General features: G+C 35.8%; 1 protein-coding gene across 1 annotated transcript in view; it reads left to right on the plus strand.

Annotated features, from left to right (window-relative positions):
- LOC105174190 (exocyst complex component SEC8) overlaps positions 1 to 21,639 on the plus strand; it is a gene marked incomplete in the record, with an annotated part of 22,218 nt that extends 579 nt beyond the window's left edge. Inside the window, 26 exon segments of the mRNA XM_011096216.2 lie at positions 1 to 63; positions 1,506 to 1,718; positions 3,235 to 3,408; positions 4,282 to 4,386; positions 5,065 to 5,174; positions 5,592 to 5,756; positions 6,577 to 6,700; positions 6,788 to 6,894; positions 8,713 to 9,020; positions 9,110 to 9,273; positions 9,381 to 9,496; positions 9,947 to 10,017; positions 11,512 to 11,639; positions 11,754 to 11,803; positions 13,099 to 13,199; positions 14,303 to 14,412; positions 14,511 to 14,618; positions 15,232 to 15,429; positions 15,558 to 15,643; positions 16,483 to 16,663; positions 16,775 to 16,852; positions 18,471 to 18,572; positions 18,689 to 18,763; positions 20,723 to 20,818; positions 20,976 to 21,025; positions 21,101 to 21,639. Of these exon segments, the coding sequence (XP_011094518.1) occupies positions 22 to 63; positions 1,506 to 1,718; positions 3,235 to 3,408; positions 4,282 to 4,386; positions 5,065 to 5,174; positions 5,592 to 5,756; positions 6,577 to 6,700; positions 6,788 to 6,894; positions 8,713 to 9,020; positions 9,110 to 9,273; positions 9,381 to 9,496; positions 9,947 to 10,017; positions 11,512 to 11,639; positions 11,754 to 11,803; positions 13,099 to 13,199; positions 14,303 to 14,412; positions 14,511 to 14,618; positions 15,232 to 15,429; positions 15,558 to 15,643; positions 16,483 to 16,663; positions 16,775 to 16,852; positions 18,471 to 18,572; positions 18,689 to 18,763; positions 20,723 to 20,818; positions 20,976 to 21,025; positions 21,101 to 21,188 (3,150 nt within the window).

Here is a 22,028-nt window from a genome sequence, read left to right on the forward strand (position 1 = left end):
GATTGAGCTCATTGCGTTGAGATGTCAATTTTCGACGGACTTCCCATTTCGCGAGAGAAATCGGTGGGTATCTTTTTTCTTTTTCGGCGTCGAAATCAACTTAGTTGTTTATGTGAATTTAAGTTTATGTTTACCTGTTAATTCTTGTCTTTTCCTTTTATGAATTGAGGAAGTCGGATTAAATTAGATGAGGAGCTGGATTTTATGATCATCTTTTGTTCAGGCTGAAAATTTTATGTGGTCAAATTCCGTGATTTTTCGGGAAAGCCCAGTACTTTGGAAAATATTGGAATTTTGTTGGTGTAGAGCTGTTTCTTGATTGGCATTTTGATTGAATTTACTTATTGGGCTTCAATTATGTGATTTAAAAACTTACCGAAATTTGATATCAAGGGAACCTGTAATAGTCATTTATGATGCTCCAATGTTTCAGCTCAAAGTTTGGATATCTCGGGTCTACAAATAAATTAGTGAATTATGGACTTGGCTAAGTTTGTGCTTGCTCAATTTTCAATTTCCATTTGCATTCTGGAGCTCATCTATTCAAGGTTCTAAATTCAACTCGGAAGGCTTAATTTTAGATGCGGAAAGTTGCTTTCTGTGTATTATGGGTTGCTTTTATGGTAATAATTTATGAATTCAGAAAGAAGGGATTTTGTGAAGAAGCTCCATACTGTGATCAAGAGTGGGGAAAACTAACATTCGTACGCAACTGTAATGTTTATTTTAGTTTGTTGGACTCCACAGCATAATTCTGGAGAAATGACAAGCAGATTTTTGTTGTTGAAAACTATAATGGGAAATTTGGATCTGATAATTGGAAAATCATCTAGCTGTTACTTTTATAGTGCAATAACCTGATGGATACACTTGCATGTGTTGAGCAGTAGATATTGGAAAGTTTCAATTCTATCACTAAGGCAAAGATTTTCGGATTTAGATGTCGGTGACCTTCATGTCATTTCTTGTGGAACACACAATTAACTACTCATTATGCCCATAGGTTACTGAACTTATCATAGGGTTCTATGAAGAAGATGCCAACCTGATATTACATTGTAGAGTAGCTCCGAAATTGCTCTTTATAATTTTTTTGTTTCAAATGTTTGATTACCAGGGGAAACTTAAGGATCATAAGTGGCTGTACGTGCTACTGATCTTGTATCTCCGTGCGTAAATGAATATAATTCTGAAGGAATTTACTTCCATTCATCTGGAAAAAGTGAAGAACCCATATGCATATCTCTCTGTTGGCACTGCAGCAAGACCTGTCTTATAAAGCATATAATCTCGGACCCCCATATTCTACTTTAACTCTTCTTGGCCTTTATCTATCCGTTTTTTATTTACCTCTTATGCAGACACATTTTATGTTTTAGCATTTTGGACATCTGGTGCCGGTATACCTTGTCATGAATGATATAATGCATTGTTTAATATACCACTGTTAAAGTTTGGATTATTGTGAAGTCATATTTCTTGTTATTGCTTCATGATATGTGCAGTATTTAAGGGAAGAACTTTCTAGAGTAGATGAAAGTTGGGCTGCAGCGCGGTTTGATTCATTACCTCATGTTGTGCATATTTTGACATCAAAAGATCGTGAAGGAGAAGTGCGGGTTTTGAAGGAGCAGAGTGATGTAATCGAAGAAGTTGTTGATGAAGTTGTTCATGCATATCATGGTGGCTTTAACAAAGCAATTCAAAATTATTCTCAGGTTTCTCCTTAGTTAATTCTTCTGCGTGCCCCTTCTGTGATGCATCAGATCTCTTGCAAAAAAAATGCTTTCTATATCTACATCCAGTTATCTGCTACGGTGTGTAGCTTGTTTAATGTCCTTTCACTTACTTTTTCCCCCCAAATTGTGCTTAAGATTTTTTACTTGCATGTCACAGGCTACTCATCCTAACAATTTCTTATGTGCAGAAAAAGAATATGTGAATATGCCCTGGACATTACAGTGTTTAGAAGGCAAGGTGTGCAGAACAATGAGTTTATTATTTTAAAAGGGCCAAGGCATAAGGCCAGTGGTTTGGGATTGATAGTTGGGAGTCACATAACATTGAGAAAAATGTAAAAGCTAGATAAATGTTTTAAGCAATTTACATTCAAAACATCTGAAGGAAGAAAGTCCTTTCTACTAGGTCGTTCTCTAGAAAGGCACCATTTGTTTTTAGCAAAAATCTATAGAATGTAAGCAAAGCTTTGAAACACCTGTGTTTTGCGCCTTTCTGCTCAAGCTCAACTCTTTAAAAGCCCGGCCAAGAGTCTAGATTGAGCTTGAGTCAAGCCTCACTTGACCCAGGTCGGCCCGCTCCGGCGACCTTTTTGCTTTTTCCTCAAGCTTGATCTTGGGTCAAGCCTCACTTGATTTTATCAGCTCTCCCTCTAATGAACTAGTATGTGGATCCTGATTATGCAATTATTTAATGATTCCCTTGCCTGTTGGGTATTTTTAGCAGAACGGACTAGAGATTTTCTTACATCTGAGAACCTTGGACTACCAGCTAGTCATTTGTTATCCTGCAGAAGAGTTCTGACCTTGTTAAACCTTGCTTAAAACAAATGAAAAATTTTATAAATAATTGAACAGGCAGCAAAAGTATCAATATTAGCTTAGTAGGGCACTTGTTATAGACATTTTAACTTGAACTGAAAGCCTTAATCCTCTAAAGCTCGTAGGAATGATCCAAAGGTGCCTGTGTAGCTGTAATTGAGTTAGCATACTTAGAATCAGACTACAATATTCAATTGCAATTTATTGTCATTTAAGAGATATAAGCCCATTCGGTTACCGTTTCCTATGTATGTAAGTTTGTTTCATGCATGTTTAATTACTTCTGCAGCCTTCTTATAGCTGTATGAGGCTATCCTTTAGGATCTTTTACAATATTAATTTTGGTTCTCTTGTTCACTTTAAAATGTGGAAAATTAATGGGAATATAATTATTCAAGCATGTAGCCCTCATTTATGCTACTTAATATTGCTATTAGTTACTTTCCGCATTAGATCCTGGGTAGTTCATTGTATTGGCTTGTGACATCACGGATTTTCATTAATGTTGGAAACTATAGTCTACTGTCAACAATTTCTGGTGGAGTTTACATCCTGTTCCATCTAAGCAATTAACTCTTCCTTAATTGAAAGAGATTTTGTTTCATTTTGTACTTGATAGCAAACCAAGTTTAGCTTGTGTCCGCATCCGCATTTAACTGTATCTTTTATCCTTCAGATTTTGCGGTTATTCAGTGAATCTGCTCAAAGCATTGGGGTGCTGAAGGTTGATTTAGCTGAGGCAAAGAAACTTCTCGGTGCTCATAATAAGCAGTTGCATCAGTTATGGTATCGGTCTGTTACCCTGCGGCACATCATCTCTTTGTTGGACCAAATTGAAGGGATAGCTATGGTCAGTCTGTTCTCTATACAAATTTTGTTTCATTTGGAATCTTGGACATTTTTCTGTTCTTCAATGTGTTCTAAACTGTTATCGAGACTGCATTCTGTTGGTGGGGAAAAGATTGAAGCATCAACTTTCCTGGCTTGTAATACATATTATTGATCTTCTAAGCAACTCTGTATTCAGTCTTTGAAAACTGAAAAATTGATGACAGCTCAAGTGTCTCTCATGTATATTGAAGTGTTTATGCTGTCTGTTCTGTTCTGTCTGGCTCACATCTGACAATCGTTACATGATTCTGCACTTTCATACTTCTGGTAATTGTATGTGTGGGGGTATACAGGGGAACTTGGAATTTAAGAATTAGAGAAGCAAAAGGATAGGTGCATTTTAGCATATTCTTCAGTTCATATAAAAATTATGGCTAAAAGTGGCCTAGCTTATTTATCCATTTATTTATGGTTTTCATGCATGTAGATCATTTAACTGCACCGTGTCCCCTAACTGGAATACTTTTGGATAGATGTTATGCTAAGTGCATGGTTTCTATAGGATTTCTGTACTGCCTCTGATGAAATGCCAAATGATGAAGGATACCTTTAAAGATTGGTTTTGATGGAAAGTAACTTCCTTGAAAGGGCAATTTTGTTTCTTGCCAATTAATCAATATCTTTGTTCCTTCTTGCCATTTGTGTGACTGCTGGCCTACTGAATCAGAGTTACAGATGGAGCTATGTTACAGCATAGCTGCCAATATATTTTTTCGAACTATTTACTTTTTGCTTTTGCTCACTAGGCACTAGTGTAACAATTCTTATAATCTAATCTCTTTCAGGCTTATGCTTCTGTAGTTATTCAATTGGGTCTTTCTAAAATGTGTAGGTACCTGCTCGTATTGAGAAGCTCATTGCTGAAAAGCAGTTTTATGCTGCAGTACAGTTACATGTTCAGTCAGCTTTAATGCTAGAGAGAGAGGGCCTCCAATCGGTTAGTTGTTCTTGTTTGCTTTGTTATGCAAGCTGAAATGTAATTGAAAAATCCCCTACACTTTCATAACAGGGCTTCTGAAGATTCGAATTGAAAGCCTCTCTTCTTGACTGATGTAGGGACTTCAGCATAAACAATGTGTTTCTTTTATCACCTTCTATATTTCACTAGCCTGCAAGTACTTACTTTAATGTTTTGAAATGTGTCTGGACAAGGCAGTTGAGCTTGCTAAGTGTTAATTTGCTTTGGGTTTGACCCTGAAAAATAAATGAACCCATCAGTATCTTTACGTTGATATCATTCATCTTGAAATTTATTCTAATAGGTAATTGCACAGTAGGGAAATAACTCATTTAGACTGGTCCTTCACTAAGTCTCGACTGCTTTAGTTAACTACTCCAGAATTTCTTGAAGAGAGGATCCTGCATGGTATTCATACATTGTTTTCCTTGAAAGTTGTGAATTTTATTCCTTTAGGGCCCAAAAAGCTCATTATCTTAAACATGATTTTTGCTGCACGAGCATGAAAATCTTGAAAAACTAATACTAAGAAGGTCCATTTAAGGAAACAATATTTGCAATTTCGAATTCCATAATTCTGAGTTCCAGATCAAGTGAGAGGAAATTATGGTTCGCTAATATGGCACCATGGCATGGATGATGATCTATTTGTCTCAGGTCGGTGCTCTTCAAGATGTCCGTTCTGATTTGACAAAGTTGCGAGGAACAATCTTCTATAAGGTTTTGGAGGATTTGCATGCCCATCTTTACAATAAGGGTCAATACAGGTATATATAGTGCTGGTCTATTTTCTAGCCCTCAATAAACCTATAACCCGCAAGTCTTTTTTTTATTTCCCCCTTAAATTGTCAATGTTCTGACAAAAATAAAAGTGGAGGCCAATGGAATATGCCGTAACATCTTTGAAGAGCATTTTCTCTGAGGATCTAAACCATACGACCTGCCATACTAGCTTTTAGGCATTAAGCTTGATCATTATTTTCAGAAGTGTAAAAAGGACATTTGATGTATGTGTCCCTTGAAAGAGCTTACATTTTTCATATTGTCAATTATTTGTTTGAGATTCTTTTGCTTTTATTGTCCTGAAGATCAGCTTCTTTCTTGCAAGATTTTTATCTTTTATACTCTTTTTGACTTTGACTAAGCTGATCACTGCTTCTGCTTTCCACTTTTCCTTGTGGCAGCTCAGTTGTCTCAAGTATAAATGAAAGCGATGATGCAATTCCAACATCCACAGCTATTACATTTTCCATGAATTATTCTCTTTCTCTCTCTCGAAGAACCAGGTCACCAAAGGGCGATAATGATCATCTTGGAGATGGATCCTACAGACCTGGCCTGGATGGAGGGTGAGACAAAGTCTTATGTTCCAGTGCAATTCTGCAACTGATCATTTTGTGATAAATTGCTGTTGGTGTCTTTCTAATTTGGATCTTTGGCTGCTAGTGGTATTATTAACTGTCTCTCTGCTGCATTTATGTGCTGTCTTACATTTGTCAAATATACAAAATCGGCTCCATTTTGTTGTTTTGCTTCATTTTGCACTTGAACTATTATCATGAGCTTATCTCCTCTTCAATTTCGAGAAGCGGCATTGGTTGTAGATCCATTCTCTTGACATGTTAATAAAGTTTAGTTTGTTTTCTTAATTTCCAAAATGGATGAAATGGGGACCGTGCTTGTATTTGAAACAAATAAGGAGCTTGTTAAATGCATAGCTAACACTTGTTAGTTTTGGAAACAGAATTTCCAGTTTCCTCAATGATACTTAGTAAACTGGATACTGAGAAAGCATGAGGGCTTTCTCTGATCCTCTATTTGCTCTGACTGCTCTAACCCTCTAGCTCATCTTTATAAAAATGGCAGCTAAATTTAGACGAAAAATGTTATAGGATGCTTGACACACCATAAGCTTTGCGGTTGCCCAATTTAATACGCACTTGCTTTGGCATATCATTGCTAGTTTTGGTAGTACTCCCCTTCTCCTACTTGTTGGGCTCTCCAATAGATAAATCACCAAGTATTTTGCAAAAATAAATTTCTAATTTTAGGGACTCCATAGTGAATTTGCACCAGTAAGAGGTATGTGGGAATTCCCATGATAATTAGACTGCTTCTTGTGAGCCTTTCCCCCTTCCTAATTCTGCTTCTAAATTCATCATTCAACAGTCACAATGAGGATGGCACAATGGATTTGCATGAGAATGGCGGTCATACTGGTGCAAGAGATGTCAAACATCCATCTCATCAAATTCCCCTGTGGCTGTCAGATTCCACTCCTGACGAATTTGTTGTATGCTGCTACAATTACATTGACAGTTGTTTTGAATTGGTTTATCTTGTCCAATGAGCTGAAGTGCATGAGTGAACTTTAATGCAGGAAGCAATGAGAAAGAGTGATGCTCCACTGCATGTAAAATATTTGCAGACTCTAGTTGAGTGCCTCTGCATGCTTGGAAAAGTTGCCGCTGCAGGTGCTATGATATGGTATGTTGGCAAGTTTGATAGTTAAAGTATAGATATGCTCTCTCTTAATGGATTTGCAACTTAAACTTAGCTACTATTAAAGTATCTCAGCATCATATATTTGGATGTGATGTGGGGCACTATAACAAGTAGTGACAATTCACATATAAAATATTAGTGAAATCAAAATTTGCATCTGTTACCTTGTGTTTGCATGTATGAATGGGAGATTTCCTTCCCCTTTAGAAACAAAGAAATGATGCCTCTTTAGAAATTTGTTGGCTTAGTACTGAAATTTTGAAGTCATCATAACTTCAGTGAAGACAAATGTAAGGAATTTTCTTTATTAAATTTGAGAAAGTATAAATGAGATGTCTCTCAAACACAGATATTTGGTACCTTTTATTTTCTCAAAGATTTATTAGAACTTCTGTTGGAACTTACATCACTTTGATTTCGAAATCAAATGTATGATCTTTTAGTGCACTAGTAAAGGATATGTGCATTGCACGTAATTGATATTTCAAATGGGATAACTTAACTATAAAATTATAAGGGAGAATGTTGTTTCATGTTTCCGTTTTTAGGCCTTTTTAGAAAAGAAAGTGAACCCTTAGATCACATTTTAAGTAAATGTTCTATGATTGATTTTATATAGTTAGCAAAGTGTACAACCTTGTTAAGATTATAAAATAGTGATAAATTTAATGAAATAAATACTTAAAAATAAAAAACAATTACTACATAAATTGATGAGCTAATAAAGTATTGATTAAATCTTCAATTATGATTTAGAATTTAAATAATAATTTAAGTAAGTAATTATTTCTCTACATTAGCTGTTTAAATTCATGGTTGTGTTGTTGGTCTCTTATTTGCTTTTGACTTTTAGGTTTGAACTGTTCTCTTTTTGTTTGGTGTCATGTAATTATTTTTGTTTTTCTTCTTTCTTATTTTACGTAATGACTAAATTAGTGCAAGTAGAATACAATCATGAAAAAGATGATTAGTAATTTTATGTTGCTAATTACTTTTAAAAATTTAAGATAATGTAATATAGAATAAAAGTTTCAGGCAAAAATTACTAAATATATAAGTTTAAGTTAAAAGAATCTATTTGCCCGATGAGTTTAATATATTTCTATAGCATTGATCCAAACTATTGTAAAATTTTTTAAATTGACTTTTACAGCTCAAAAAGGAATTATATATACTCAAAAAGTTAAAAAATTATACCATATGAATGTAAGATTTCAGATTTAATGTTCATAATTTTTGAGGTTTCAAATAGCTAATCAAGTGCTTGTCATTATTATGAAAGAACATAGTGGGTTTCGATAGAAGTCCTTTTGTATTGTTGTGACTGTGAATTAACTGAATGAAGAGATGAAATCAAGAAAAGATGGAAGAATTGAAATGACAGTTTGGAATGATGAAACCAAGCCTCTGCAGTTTCAAAATCTCCCTGGTGAATGGCCCGTTCTCCCTGGTGGGAATAGGTGGTTCCTTCTCTTAGAACCGTACTTGAGAGTTTCCTACCTCGTTGGCTCCTCAGGTTTGTGAATTTGACCGAGGCCATTTCTGATATTGGAGTCCAGCACTGTTCCTCTAATGCTGGTTACAGGAAGGATTTTCATGCTGATGAGTCAGGCTGCCTATGTTGCATGCATTTTTTTCTTCTGGATATACTTGAGCATGACCAGTTTCTCTATTCTGTCTCAAATAGTTTGAACTAGAATTTAAAAAACACTTAATCACTTTGAATAGTATTCTTTGTGAATTCTGCTTCATATTTTCTCATGCTATTCTAACTTCTTCATGTTATTCTTGTATTCACAGCCAAAGATTACGTCCTACAATCCACGAGATTATCACTACCAAGATCAAAGCTCAGGCAGGTCGCCTCGTTGGCCCAGGGCCTGGTCTTGGCCATGCTGCATTGCCTTTGGCTACAGGTCTTCACCATCTAAAAGGGCGGCTGGAGAGTCCCCAATTACTGAAACAAAAACGTCAAAATGGAGTGTCAGTCACTGGAGTATTGTTGACGACGAGCCCTGTCTCTCATGTTATGTCTCCTAATGGGACCGCCCAAATTGCAGCCAAGAAACTACTTGATTCTATACTGGACACCATTGTTCGGATATTTGGTAGGATATTGCAAAGAAGTTTCTGGAATTTATGTTTTATATACTACAGCTGTTATCTTGATTTTCTTGATACTGGAACGATTATTCAGAAAACCATGTTATTATTGGAGAATTACTTGAATCAAAATCTTCACAACAAGCTAACTTGAACACGCCAAAAGCAATGGCTGCTGATATTAGTTGGAATCATGATTCTGATGCTTCTCATGTTACCGGCGGCTATACAGTTGGCTTTTCCTTAAGTGTTCTACAGGTTTACCTTTTATACTTATACTTAGCTTTCAGTGTTTCAATGTAATGTTATGGAAAAAGTTGCTGTGGACATGTTTACTATTGACAATATTTTTTTCCGGATGGTAGAGTGAGTGTCAACACCTTATATGCGAGATCTTACGAGCTACTCCTGAAGCTGCTTCTGCAGACGCTGCTGCACAAACAGCTAGGCTTGCTAGCAAGGTCCCTGCTAAAGATACGAGGCAAGCACACATAGTCATACTCTCATCTGATATTTTTCTGTATATTATTGATTTTCCTTCTTGTGGTATTTCATTTTGTTTTCGCCTTATTTTTGGCCCTTTGTTAGTCCAACCTCCTTTTTGTTATTTGTTTGGGTGCAATGGTGGGTGTACTATGTTTCGACAACTGATCCTAATCCTTTTTATACCCCTTAACAATAATTCTTGCATATCATAGTAATTATTTGCAGGAGGGTTGCTGTTATGCAGATAAAACTAAGTGACATGTAAAGCTACATTGATTGGGAAAGGCATTCTTTTTTTTGGATTGATAGCCTTTGCTGCACCTTTGTGGAAATATGTTGTGGTTATATTTGCTGTTAAAAACTCGTAGTCTGATCTTATATTTGCAAAGTCGTGGTCATTCTGTATAGCTGTAATGTAATGACTCTTGATCGATGTGGCTTACAGCGATGGATCCGAAGATGGTCTTACCTTTGCATTTCGCTTCACAGATGCTAGTGTTTCCATTCCTAACCAGGGTAAGAGGAAAAAGTACTCAGTCACTGTTCCAAATTTTCTTATCACATTTTGAGGTTAGCCAAGTGGCATTCTTGTTCTCTGAATTACCCACAGGATATCATTATTGGCATCACTCTTTTGCTGGTTTACATGAATTTATATCAGTGTGTTAGCATTTATTATGTTCTGCATGAATGCTATTATCAACACAGGTCCCCTTTCTATAATAACATTAGTCATTGTGCTATTGGACACAATAATCCTACAGGATGTGAAATATATCATCCTAAAGAACCTCTGTCAATATGTACTCTTTCTGTTTGATGTGACATGTTAATTTGTAGTGTCATAATTGAAAGTAAGACAGTGTATAGGTTCTCATTTAGGTCAATGCGATACAACCAAGAGTCCACGACAACTGATTATCATATAGGAGATTTAAATGTCATCCTGAGAATTAAAGTATGGAATATGAGATGCTAAAAAAGCTCGAAGGCATTTTTGCCTGATCTGGAATACTGAACCACATGGCGAAACCCTCCTGGAGTTTGTTCTTTATGATGGTTTTATAGTTTGCGTGTGACCAACACACTTGGGGATGTGAGGAGGCCAATAAGGAAGTTCAATCTTTTTTAGAAATTTGCAAGCTGCTCTTGGAGCTCTCTAATTTATTTATATAAAATTGTGAAACACAGGACATCCTGAACTAGTAAATAGCTATTCAAATCCTAATTTTTACGAGATCAGTTCTCGGAAAAAGGATTTATAGACTTACTATGATTGCACAATGGCATCTGATGAGATATCCAAAGCACAAGTTATCATGAACGTTCACATAAAAAATCTGTAAATCGTATTGCTCCCTTGTTGCCCAATAAGATCCTATGACATTTGCAGTACCAACGTGCAGTTGGAATATGTTGTTTTGCTAGAATACTCTTTAGTGCTCCCTCCCATATTGGTTATGGGGGACAAGTATAAATGGTTTAATATGGCTTAGTTTGCTCCTACACTTCAACATAGGTTTAAGCATTTGGTTCAGTTGGCTTCTCTCCAAGTTTGCTGATACTTCTAGAATGAATGGTCCTTGTACTTCTTATTGCAGTGGTCATTGTGGTGCTATCCACTTGGATGGCTCTAAACTTGTGAAGTGGCCTGTTGGAAATGTGGCTAGGAGTGAATGGTTATAAAACCCTTCAACATAAGCTTGAGCACTTTTGACCTGCTAGTGTCCACTGAATTGGAAAGTCTGGGAGTCTAGTCCAGGTCCCACTGTTATTCTGCTGTATTCATGAATATTTTCCTTCAGAACATATGATAATGAAATTGAAGTATTGAACATAAATGAAGGGAGTTATTAAAGTTCAGTATGTTCTATTGTAGAAATTTATGCTAATTGCGTGGATGCATGTCTCTACTTATTTGTCCCGAATTCTTTTGTCCTTCCTCCATCCTCATGTGCTTATGTCCAATTTACTCCAGATGATCAGTGTTTATAATTGAATTGCTCTTAGGGGCTGATCACGTTCGTCAAGGATGGAGAAGGGGCTCAAATGTTCTTCAAGAAGGTTATGGAACTGGAGCTGTGTTACCTGAGCAAGGGATATATTTAGCAGCATCAGTTTACAGGCCAGTACTTCAGGTATCCGTTAGAGTGGAGGCGAAAAAGAAGTATAGTGCATGCTCATCCATTCTCTAGAGCGTTATAACTAAGTAGCCTCATTCATCTTCCTTATTTCCTCCCTTGCACGTGCAGTTTACAGATAAAGTTGCATCAATGCTTCCTGAAAAGTTCTCCCAACCTGGGTGAGCACATGCAATGCTGTTCTTAAACTTGCTTAAGTTCATGATTTCAGGGATTTGTGTCAATGTAGCAACGACTTTTGTTGGATATCAACCTCAACTTTTAGTTTTCTGAAGTCCCGACCATTTCAGTTTACATGCTATTTCAGACAGCATTTACCTATTTATATGGTAAATAAAAGCTATAAACCTGAGTAGATGTGTATATTGGACAAATCTGGGGGAGTTGTGTGTATATTTCGGCAAACCCGAGGGGGGATTTAAGATTGACTAATCCTGCAAAATAGTTGCATGAAAGGTAAAATTGGTTTCCATTAAAAGGTTTTGCTGAAATCCTTTTCTTTAAATGGGGACTACTGAATGGGAAGCACAAACCGATAGCAAATGAGCAGATGAGAAGGCTTTGTTTGGTAGGATGAGGGGAAAGGAAAGGGGAGGTCGAATGGAACTAACTTTGCATATGGGTAAAATTGTATATTTTGTTCAACTTGTTTGGTACATGTCGCATGACCCTATTGAAGGTAAATTTCAATTGCTTCCCTTGTTTGGTGCAATGGATATAAGGGTTGGAAGGAAAGATTGAATGTTTCTTTTTTATTTTATCCATGCACTGTAGGTTTCCGTTCATTGGTAAGGACTGAGATAAGAAGGGAAGTTGAGGATTTTATGTCCACTTCTCGTTCCCAATTTTGAATGGAAATAAAACAAAGCCTGGAGGATTCGCTACCAACCACTTTTACTTACCCTCTGCTATTCTTGTGAAACAAACAAGTAAATATTTCTTACATGCCTGACTATATAATTTTCTTCTTCTTATACCTCGTCCCAACTCACACCATGCATATTTGTAATCTGATACACCACTGGGAAGGGCTCTGCATTCTGAAGTCACTTCAAGAGAGATGTTGATGATTCTCCCTTTTATTTGTAGGCAACCAGAAATTTTTGAGCTTGTAATAAAGTCTTGAGTGGTTAAGTAATCCTGGAATAGAATTGTTTGCTTCAAGATATCAAGTTGAGATATACTTTATACAAACATGGAAACTGTTTAGCTCTTTGATGTTCCGAATCAGAAACATATTTTCCTGCTATTGGTTTTGAAATCTGGGTTTGTAGAATATCTCCGCTGATACTTTTACATTTCATTGCCTTTAGTAAATTGTTTGAGTTTTGCATTATTTGATTCAGCATGGCAAGGTGATTGTCTTTTTGATTCTCTACTACTATTATGTCTACTGAATCTGCATTGATGCACCTTTCATGACAACCATTTGCCTGATGCTGCTGAACTTTTGCAGCAATGATGGATTGCTCGCATTTACGGAGAACTTTGTGAAGGATCACTTTTTGCCAACATTGTTTGTAGATTATCGCAAAAGCGTACAGCAAGCCATATCAAGCAAGTTCCATGATTTATTTTTTCTTCTGCCACTATTGATGGATGTTTTTAGTTCCATTATCTCCATGAGCCCTTGTTTCCATTATTTTCTTTATGCATTGATGATGTTACATGTTGTGTGTTTCATTCTATTGTCATCTAAAGCAATAAGTAGACTCAATTTGGCCTTATCTTCCCACTGGCTTTCTGCACCAGTTGAACTGCATGTGAAATATTGTGGATGTAGCCTTGTAAACGTAGTCATCATCCAAATGGTAAAATGTGGGGGTCAAATGCCTGGTATAGTATCTTGTACAGTTATGAGAAAAAATCTGATTATGTCCAATAAAATACGGGGTAACAAATTTGATGTAACCTCCTGGTAGTATTTCTTCGCAATTTCATAAATTCATTTGAATAATTTCATGATGAACAAAGCTCGGTTCCCCAGCTACCATATCTTAATTTCTTTTTAATGTACTCTCCTATACTTTTTTAGCTTTCATATAAAGTGTTTGAAATAATCATCATGCATGGTCTAATCACTTTGGGAATGGATAAAGTTTGGTTGATGTCACCTGTTATCTAGTGACCCTAATACTGTTATGAGCATTCACACCTGAAATCTATTAAGATTCCAATTGTTATTCTTCCTGGTGCATTTGTATTTCTTTGCATGTCATAAATGTGTTGCCCATGTCTCCCTGTCATGATTGTGTCTTGATATATATTGGAAGGCCTGGAGACATCCGTTGGTCCTCCATAGAAAGGTTTGTCATTCCAAGCCAGGAAACACGTCTTCTGTTGGTTCTTGCATGAAATTTGGCTCATGTGAAGTGAGCATATGTAGATAAGTTCAGGATAAACAGTTAGTTTGCATTAAAAAATTGAGAATTTTGTGCCCACAGCAACCTGTTAAGTGCCAACATGTATAAAGAGAAAAAGTTTTCATTTCTGCTTTATTCATGACTGGATATATAAACATAAAACAAATTATCTTGTGCTTGGTTTTAAATACGTGGTTTCGGTGGCCTTTTTAAAAATTTATATTCTTGAGGAGTTACTCTTCAGATAATTTGGTCAATACATCTTAAATTCTTAGCCTAGATTTTCTGTCGAAACAGGCCCAGCTTCATTTCGCCCTCGAGCTAGCACAGCTTCTTACACTCCATCAATTGAGAAGGGACGTCCTGTTTTGCAAGGGTTATTGACAATAGATATCTTAGCAAAAGAGGTAGTCTTGATGTTCCAGCACATATGTTTTTGTTATCATCAATATAAGAGAAAAAAGTTATTTCTTTGTGATCATTCTCTTCTATACCATATGTCTAGGTACTTGGGTGGGCTCATGCAATGCCAAAATTTGCTGATGATATCATCAACTATGTGCAAACTTTCCTCGAAAGAACATACGAAAGATGTCGAACGTCATATATGGAGGCACGGATGTTTCATTTTTCCTTCTTTTCCTATTGAAGATATTTATTTAACATGCATCACAAGCATCTTTTTAAACTCTTTTCTTGCCAATGGAAGAAAAGCATGTTCATATTTTTTCCTTACTTCCTTTGGGTCTCATGGTAATGGTCTGTAGCTGTCCGCAACTTTGTCAGACTTGAATTAAGTGGCTAATATGCAAAAAATGCTTAGATGATCTTGTTTTTCTTGGTGCGGGGTTGACTTGATGAGAAGAAAATTATAGTCTCTTAAGTGTTGATTGGGAAGATTAACAAATTTCTGTCTTGAACTTTTGCTTGGTGGGTGCATTCCTCAGGAGCAAACTAGGCTGCCATAATCCTCTGACGGATGAGATGAATGAAGATGTTACATTATCCCTTTCCTATAAATTCAAAAGGCCATACCTTTTAAATTTTGATAGCCTATTGTTATTGTTGGAAATGAAAGGAAATAGTGAAGGTGTGATAAAAAAGATTGTTGCAGAAGGTTAACTGTAGCCTCTCTCTATCATGAAGCTTCAAATGTGATCTTCTTAAAGCATTTATTATTTTGTTTTTATTTTAATCCACTGACTTGTTTTTGGTTGAAATATCAGGCAGTTCTCGAGAAGCAAAGCTATATGCTCATTGGGAGACATGATATTGATAATCTGTTGCGACTTGATCCAGCCAGTGAATGTTTACCGAATGCACTAGATCAAAGATTCAGAGAAGACATTGGTTCTGATTCTGAGTCCTCTGGAGTAGAAATGGAATTAAGTAAGATACTACTGGATTTGAGGCCTATCAGACAGGTAAGCATGCCCTTATCGGGTATTATCACTATATCTAAATGCATAATGAAACGTTCATTCACAGGTAATCTTTTCTATGTATTGGTATGTATTATGTCTTATTTCTCCTTTGGCTTAATTTTCTGCAGGAAAACCTTATTCGCGACGATAACAAACTTATTTTATTGGCTTCCTTGAGCGATTCATTGGAATATGTTGCAGACTCAATCGAAAGGCAAGTAGTCCTATCTTGTTAAGTTTGTGATCTTCATCAGCTTTTGGTGCCCGTGGACAGATTTCATTACTTCCGTGCAGCATTTAAATAGTTTGGTAGGTAGGGATGGAAACTATGTGCTACGCTATATGAGAATACATTAGTTGTCTTTGTTGCTTTACCCATGCTTGCATCACTCGTTTTGTATTCATGATGTCACGTGATGTGGGATTTGATTAAGGTGATTCCTTTAGCAATCCTTTCAACGCATTACATCATCAATCAATGATTTGACAGATAAACATGACTAGGATTCCCGTGTGAATTCTTGCATCTGCATTCATGTGTGACATTTTTGGAGCCATTGATTTTAACAAAATCAGACCTTTCAAGCTTTGTTTTGAATCAGTTCTGGACAAAAGACATTTCTTAACTCCCATTTGTCTAGGCTGTCAATTACCAATTACGGTTGCTGGTGGCTGCAATAGCTGATTCTTCTAAGATAAACAAACTCAGAGTCAGAGGTTGAAACTGCAACTTTCCATAATTAAATGTATCTGCACTAGTAGTTTCCCTTGTCAGATGTTTTAAGACAGCTATTTTCCAACTTAATAATATGCACACCTCCTGATTTGAAAGATGACCTTCTTTTGGCTCGTCGGTGGTACCACAACTCTGTAAATGATAGACATCCTCTCAAGTTTATAAAGTGAATATGAAATCAGGTATGCTCGAACGGGCGAATCTGTTAAGAGAAGAAATTGGGATGGATGGAGTCAGTTGACTTCTGTGATTAACTTGAAAACATCTCAATCTTATTTCCATCTTGTGGAGGCTTACGTTCAACTTATGTACATTAGGTTAGGGAGATCATCTTCCAAAGCTTATGATCAAGTAGAAGAAAATACAACACATCATTCTACAAAAAAAGGTGCACCTAAAGATCTTGCATCATTTGCTGAAGAATATAGAAAACTGGCAATTGATTGCCTTAAGGTTCTACGTATGGAGATGCAGTTGGAGACTATTTTTCATATGCAGGTATGTGACATCTGTATATTCTCCCACCAAAAAGTTAAAGGGGATGCCTATTTTTTTCCTACTTTTTGTCACCAAAGGGATAACTCCTGCCAAAAATGTGAATTTGTATAGGAAATGACAAACAGGCAGTATTTGGATGACCAAGATGCAGAGGAGCCTGATGATTTTATTATATCATTAACTTCCCAGGTGATTACTCAAACTCTTTGCTAATTAGCTGGAATTTGGGTTCCCATCATATAGCAACGTCTTCTAAACTTGTATGCAAAAATAACAATTTCTGCAGTTGTTCGTTGATGTCTTTTATTTCAAGGCAAATACGTTCTGTTTGGTTAACATAGTGTTCCTTTCTCCGGTTCTTTTCATTTCCTTCCGGAGATGAAAACCATGTAGTGTCATCCCTCATGACATCCATATTGAAATAAGTAAAATAATCTCAAGTTTATATCTGCAAAATCATGCAGAAAAACTTGAGGTTATTGAATTAACCGCCTGAATTACTTTTCTGGACATCGACAAGATTAAGAAATCATAGTGTTAATCTTACTCCAAGAAGTTTTTAGCTTATCAAACGCCAGCTAGATTTAGTGTTGTCAAGCATCTGTTTGCCCTTCCTCTTATGACAGCTAAGTGTCATACAGAATCATGTTATTTCTGTTTCTACAGAATTTGTTTGATATGGAGGTTATTTCTTTGTATCTCAGTATTCCTTTTAAATTTTACCAAGCAATGTAGATAACCTCTGTGGAATTCTAAGTGGTGAAACATGAGAATGTTCAATCACCTGTTAAAATCAGAGAAATCTGGTTCCAAATTAATTGAACCCAATATGTATATACTTTAGCCTGCTGAGAATATAAACTTCCTACATCTTCCATAGTTTGCTTTACTCTTTGCTTAGGCACTGAAGGGAAAGAAAAACATATCAGAACAAAATTAAGTATAATTGGTGGCTGTTGTGTCCATCACTGTGCCTCACATACAAGAAATACTTCTATGAGAGACAACTTGTCAATGATACATCAGTTTTGATATTTCGATGTTAGATATGTTTTTGTTCACAAGTTTTTGACGTGGCAGTAGGTTTTGAGAATTTGATGGTTGTGATATTGGGGTGTTGGGAAGATGGCTTTTGATGTTATTGACTGTGTCAACAACGGTGGGAGATGGAGGTCTTTGTGAGAGCTTTGGTGGAAATTCCTCGCATTGTTCACTCTTGTGTTGGTGACAAGGGTAGGATGTGCTGAAGGTTTAGTGGGTCGATGAGCTATGTTAACAGTTTTAACCATCTTGGTCTCACTGTCTTAGATAAAATGTTAATGGAAGTAAACTGGTTTCCGGTGTTAGTCATATTTTTGTCAACTTGGTTTTCTAAGTTTAGTCTAAATTTACTAGGTTTGGGCTACTGAATTACTTTTATTTTTAAGGATTCAAATATCGAGATAATGTTGGGTTCTTTGCAAAAAGGTGTGAAAGTATTCTATATGGATCAAGAACCATTAACTACTTATTATGAACTGGAAGGAGTAATTCAGTGAGTAGGAAAATACTTCTAAGAGGATTCATGCATGCATGCTGTATGAGAAAGGATGTGGTGTAATATCTGAAACTGGTTTTCTGGGGAAAGTTCATGCTTAACCTCTTGGTGACTCGCATGTATTGCTAGTGGTTTTATTTGTATTCTTTCTGCTAATTTTATCTTTAATGCTTAGACAAAAACTGGGATTTGACAAGGTAACCATTTGTGATGCGGCCTAGTCCTTTAAAATACTAAAATCACATGTTAAAGTTTTCTTTTATGTGACAGATAACACGTCGAGATGAGGAAATGACACCATATGTTGCAGATGTGAAACGAAATTACATATTTGGGGGAATATGCGGTATCGCCGCTAACTTGTCTCTAAAGGTTTGCTTTCATCTGCGCTTGATTTCAAATTTGTGCTGGACTATGAGAAATTGTGTGGAGAGCAAACATGCCCGTTTTAATTATCACTGACGAGAGATATCATTATTCTCTCTTAGGCTTTAGCTGAGATGAACTCTATCAACCTCTTCGGTGTCCAGCAAATTTGTCGTAATTCAATTGCATTGGAACAGGTGATCTTTGTACTCCCTGTCTCTCTTTCCCCCCTCCCCAGCCTCTGGGACTGTTAAAAATTCTATAGATGATTCTGCACATGCAATTCCCAAAATTTCAGACTGTCAGAAGAAAACAATGCTAAAACATGGATCTGATCCAACAAATTGAGATGAGTGTTAGCTTTCAATTTGTGTATTTATTCAAGCCACTCGAATAGGTACCACTGTTTTTCCAAAAATGCGCATGCATATGTACTGAATGGGCATTGGCGCCTTCCTAGAACTCCTATGTCACTATGTCATAGTAATCTAGGTAATTGCCAAGAAAATTTGAAAAAAGAATCAAATCATAAATTTATTTGATAACCTACACCCATGGATGTATTTGTAATATTTATGTGAAAGTGATGAATTTGTTATATTTATATATTTGAAGGATGTCTTTTTAAGTCTTTTTCTCCATATCTTGACGCAATGTGAATGTTATAATAGAAAAATCTTATACTTATTACTACATGATTGAAGTGTGAAGCAAAAAAAGTCTAATAAAGATGTTTTTCAGTAATATCATTGTAACTTTAGCCTTGTGCAATAGCAATGCTAGACGAATGTGAACTAAAGTTGGATCATGAGGTAATGTTTGCTAAACCTTGAAATTGTAAAGTTATAATCCTTTCAAACTCTTGTGACAACAACTATTATTGAAAAGACTATAAATGTTATTCAGTTCCACCCAAAAGGAAACAAATTATTCCTATAATATTTCCTTATACAACGCTAAATCCACATACAAATTCACCATGTGCCAGGAACTTTAGGGCGAATTGGCAGAATGGACATATTTCAAATTTTATTTTTTTGATTAGGTTCAATTGAGTTGTATGTTCTTATTACATTGTATTTAATTAATTATAATGTAATTTTTGTATGCTAAAGGGTGTTTATGTAAAGTTTATGATGTTTAAAATGGTATTTCTAATACTTTATTTACAGGTGGTGTGCTGTGATACTGAAAATGATGACAAACGTAGATGTATATTTTAATATTTGTAACAGTAACCAATAATTTTTATAGATAACAGTAACATATATTAACAATCGGTGAATTGGTTCCTACTGTGCCCATTATATATTCAATACATTACCTTGAAAGCAATCTTACAAAATGATACTTTGATGAAAATACTAACATCCTTAGGCTTAATGCCAAAAACTTATAAAACAGATGTTAGACAACCTTTTGAGATTTGGGCTTTATGATTTACTGTCATCTTGGAAATTATCGAAGTTGCTTATTTTTCATATTAACTTTGTGGATATTTTTCTATATTTCTATTCTTTAACACTAGAAATATGCTTGACCAAAGAAGTTTTTGATGGATGCAATAATAATTATAACCTCATTTTATATGTTTAAGATATTCAAAACCAAAAATGACTATTAATTTTTTCATCTTTCTACTGATGAAAATACATGGCAAGTATTTTATTTATTTACCCCCTTTTAATTGTATGATCCTATGGCAAAAAGAATTTTAGGTGATGAGGGGTAAGAAGAAAGTTCACTTAAACTTTTTGCTGATGTCAGCTTTTCCAATTCAAAACCTTAACAGCAGAGGTGTGATTGTAAACGAAGTATTTTGAGAAGCGACGCAAGTACAGGTTTTAAAGTTTTTGGTCGAAACCGTAATTTCATATTTCTAGAGGGGATCTAGGTGTAATTTACCCCTTTTAAGAATAATATGAAAGAAAATTGTGAGAACTTGATTGACATAGGAGTACTAACTCCTATTCTTATACGGTTATATGGTACGCCCTATAAAAGCCTGGTGCATTTGCTTGCTCTTGTTGTTAGTTTAAATTTGAGTTGTTGGTCTGATTTGAACAAATGAGTCACGCCATCTTCTGTTTGTTGATTGCATCGCTTGTGGTTGGCATGAATTGGTCTAATCTATGCTTTGTTCTGAGCTTCCTTAGGCTTTGGCTGCTATCTCTTCAATCGACAGTGAAGTTGTACAGATGAGATTAGATCGTGTGCGGACGTATTATGAATTATTAAACATGCCCTTTGAGGTAAATCATCAGGAAAGCTGCTGGCTGCTGATATTTTTGCTGTTCCTTTTCTGTGTCCCCTATTGCTCCATCTCTCACCTCTTCAAGATGGTACATTATTCTTGTTTTTCTCTTGTCACATTCTTCCATTGATCACAATTAAACTATGTTTTTCCAGGCATTGCTCGCATTTATCTCAGAGCATGGGCACCTTTTCACAGCTGAAGAGTGAGTACTCCTGAGAACTTGTAATTCTTAAGGAATATTCATCTGTCATCTCTAACCCAACATTTCTACTGGCAGGTATACAAACCTTTTGGAGATCCAGGTCCCAGGGAGGGAAATCCCTGCTGATGCTCAGAATCGTGTGGCAGAGATTTTGTCCGGTTAAAGATCAGAAGCACTTTAATGTCACCTTGAGCAGAGAGTAGTGGCTTAGTTTGTGGCTGCCGATGAAATTTTAGTAGATATGGAGGCTCTTAATGTTGTATGTCTGGTGGTGTGCTCTAAACTCTGCATGAAAATGAAGTGAGACGCAAATTGCAAATCCACATCCCTCGAAGTTTCAGTATATACTGCCAAACTCTGGGTACCGTTTTGTGAGTAATTCTTTAGAGCGATGAACATTGAACCCACTAAGCTCTTTCTTTCTCCATCTTCCTGTACATTCAGTTTTGTATCGTTGTTGAATTCGGATTTTGTTCATTAAATGTGGGGTAATGGGTGTTTATTTGTAGTTAACTGCCTTGAGAACATGAAATAGCATATTCTTTTTACAACTCTTAGAACAGAAGGGCTGCTGTTAAATATGATGATGAGGTATATAATCTGCTCTGCTTTGGGAGAAATTTCATTCCTGAATCTTATTGCTTGCCTGATATAATCGTGTGGTGTTTGAGTTTCTCTCCGGAGTTGAAGTCGACTGATTTTTGTTTTTGAAGTTTCAATTTGTATTTGAATTTGGTTTTATGCGAGCAGAGTTGAAGAGAGTAAATCTAGAGAAAAACAAGTTGAACTCGAGTGGTTGTGTACTTTCAGGCAACATAGATTTTAGGGTAAATTACAATATGCTCTCCTGAAATATGTTATAATTATAAATATTCTTATTCAAAAAATTATTTATAATTTTTTCTAGAATTAATATTGTCTAATAAATAGTTTTTATGACAATCCATTATAGAGGCATTTGTTAGAAGCTTGTTGATTTTTGAGGTATTTGTAATTTTTGAAA

This window comes from Sesamum indicum, linkage group LG11, assembly GCF_000512975.1.
Source record: "Sesamum indicum cultivar Zhongzhi No. 13 linkage group LG11, S_indicum_v1.0, whole genome shotgun sequence".
Taxonomy (NCBI): Eukaryota; Viridiplantae; Streptophyta; class Magnoliopsida; order Lamiales; family Pedaliaceae; genus Sesamum; species Sesamum indicum.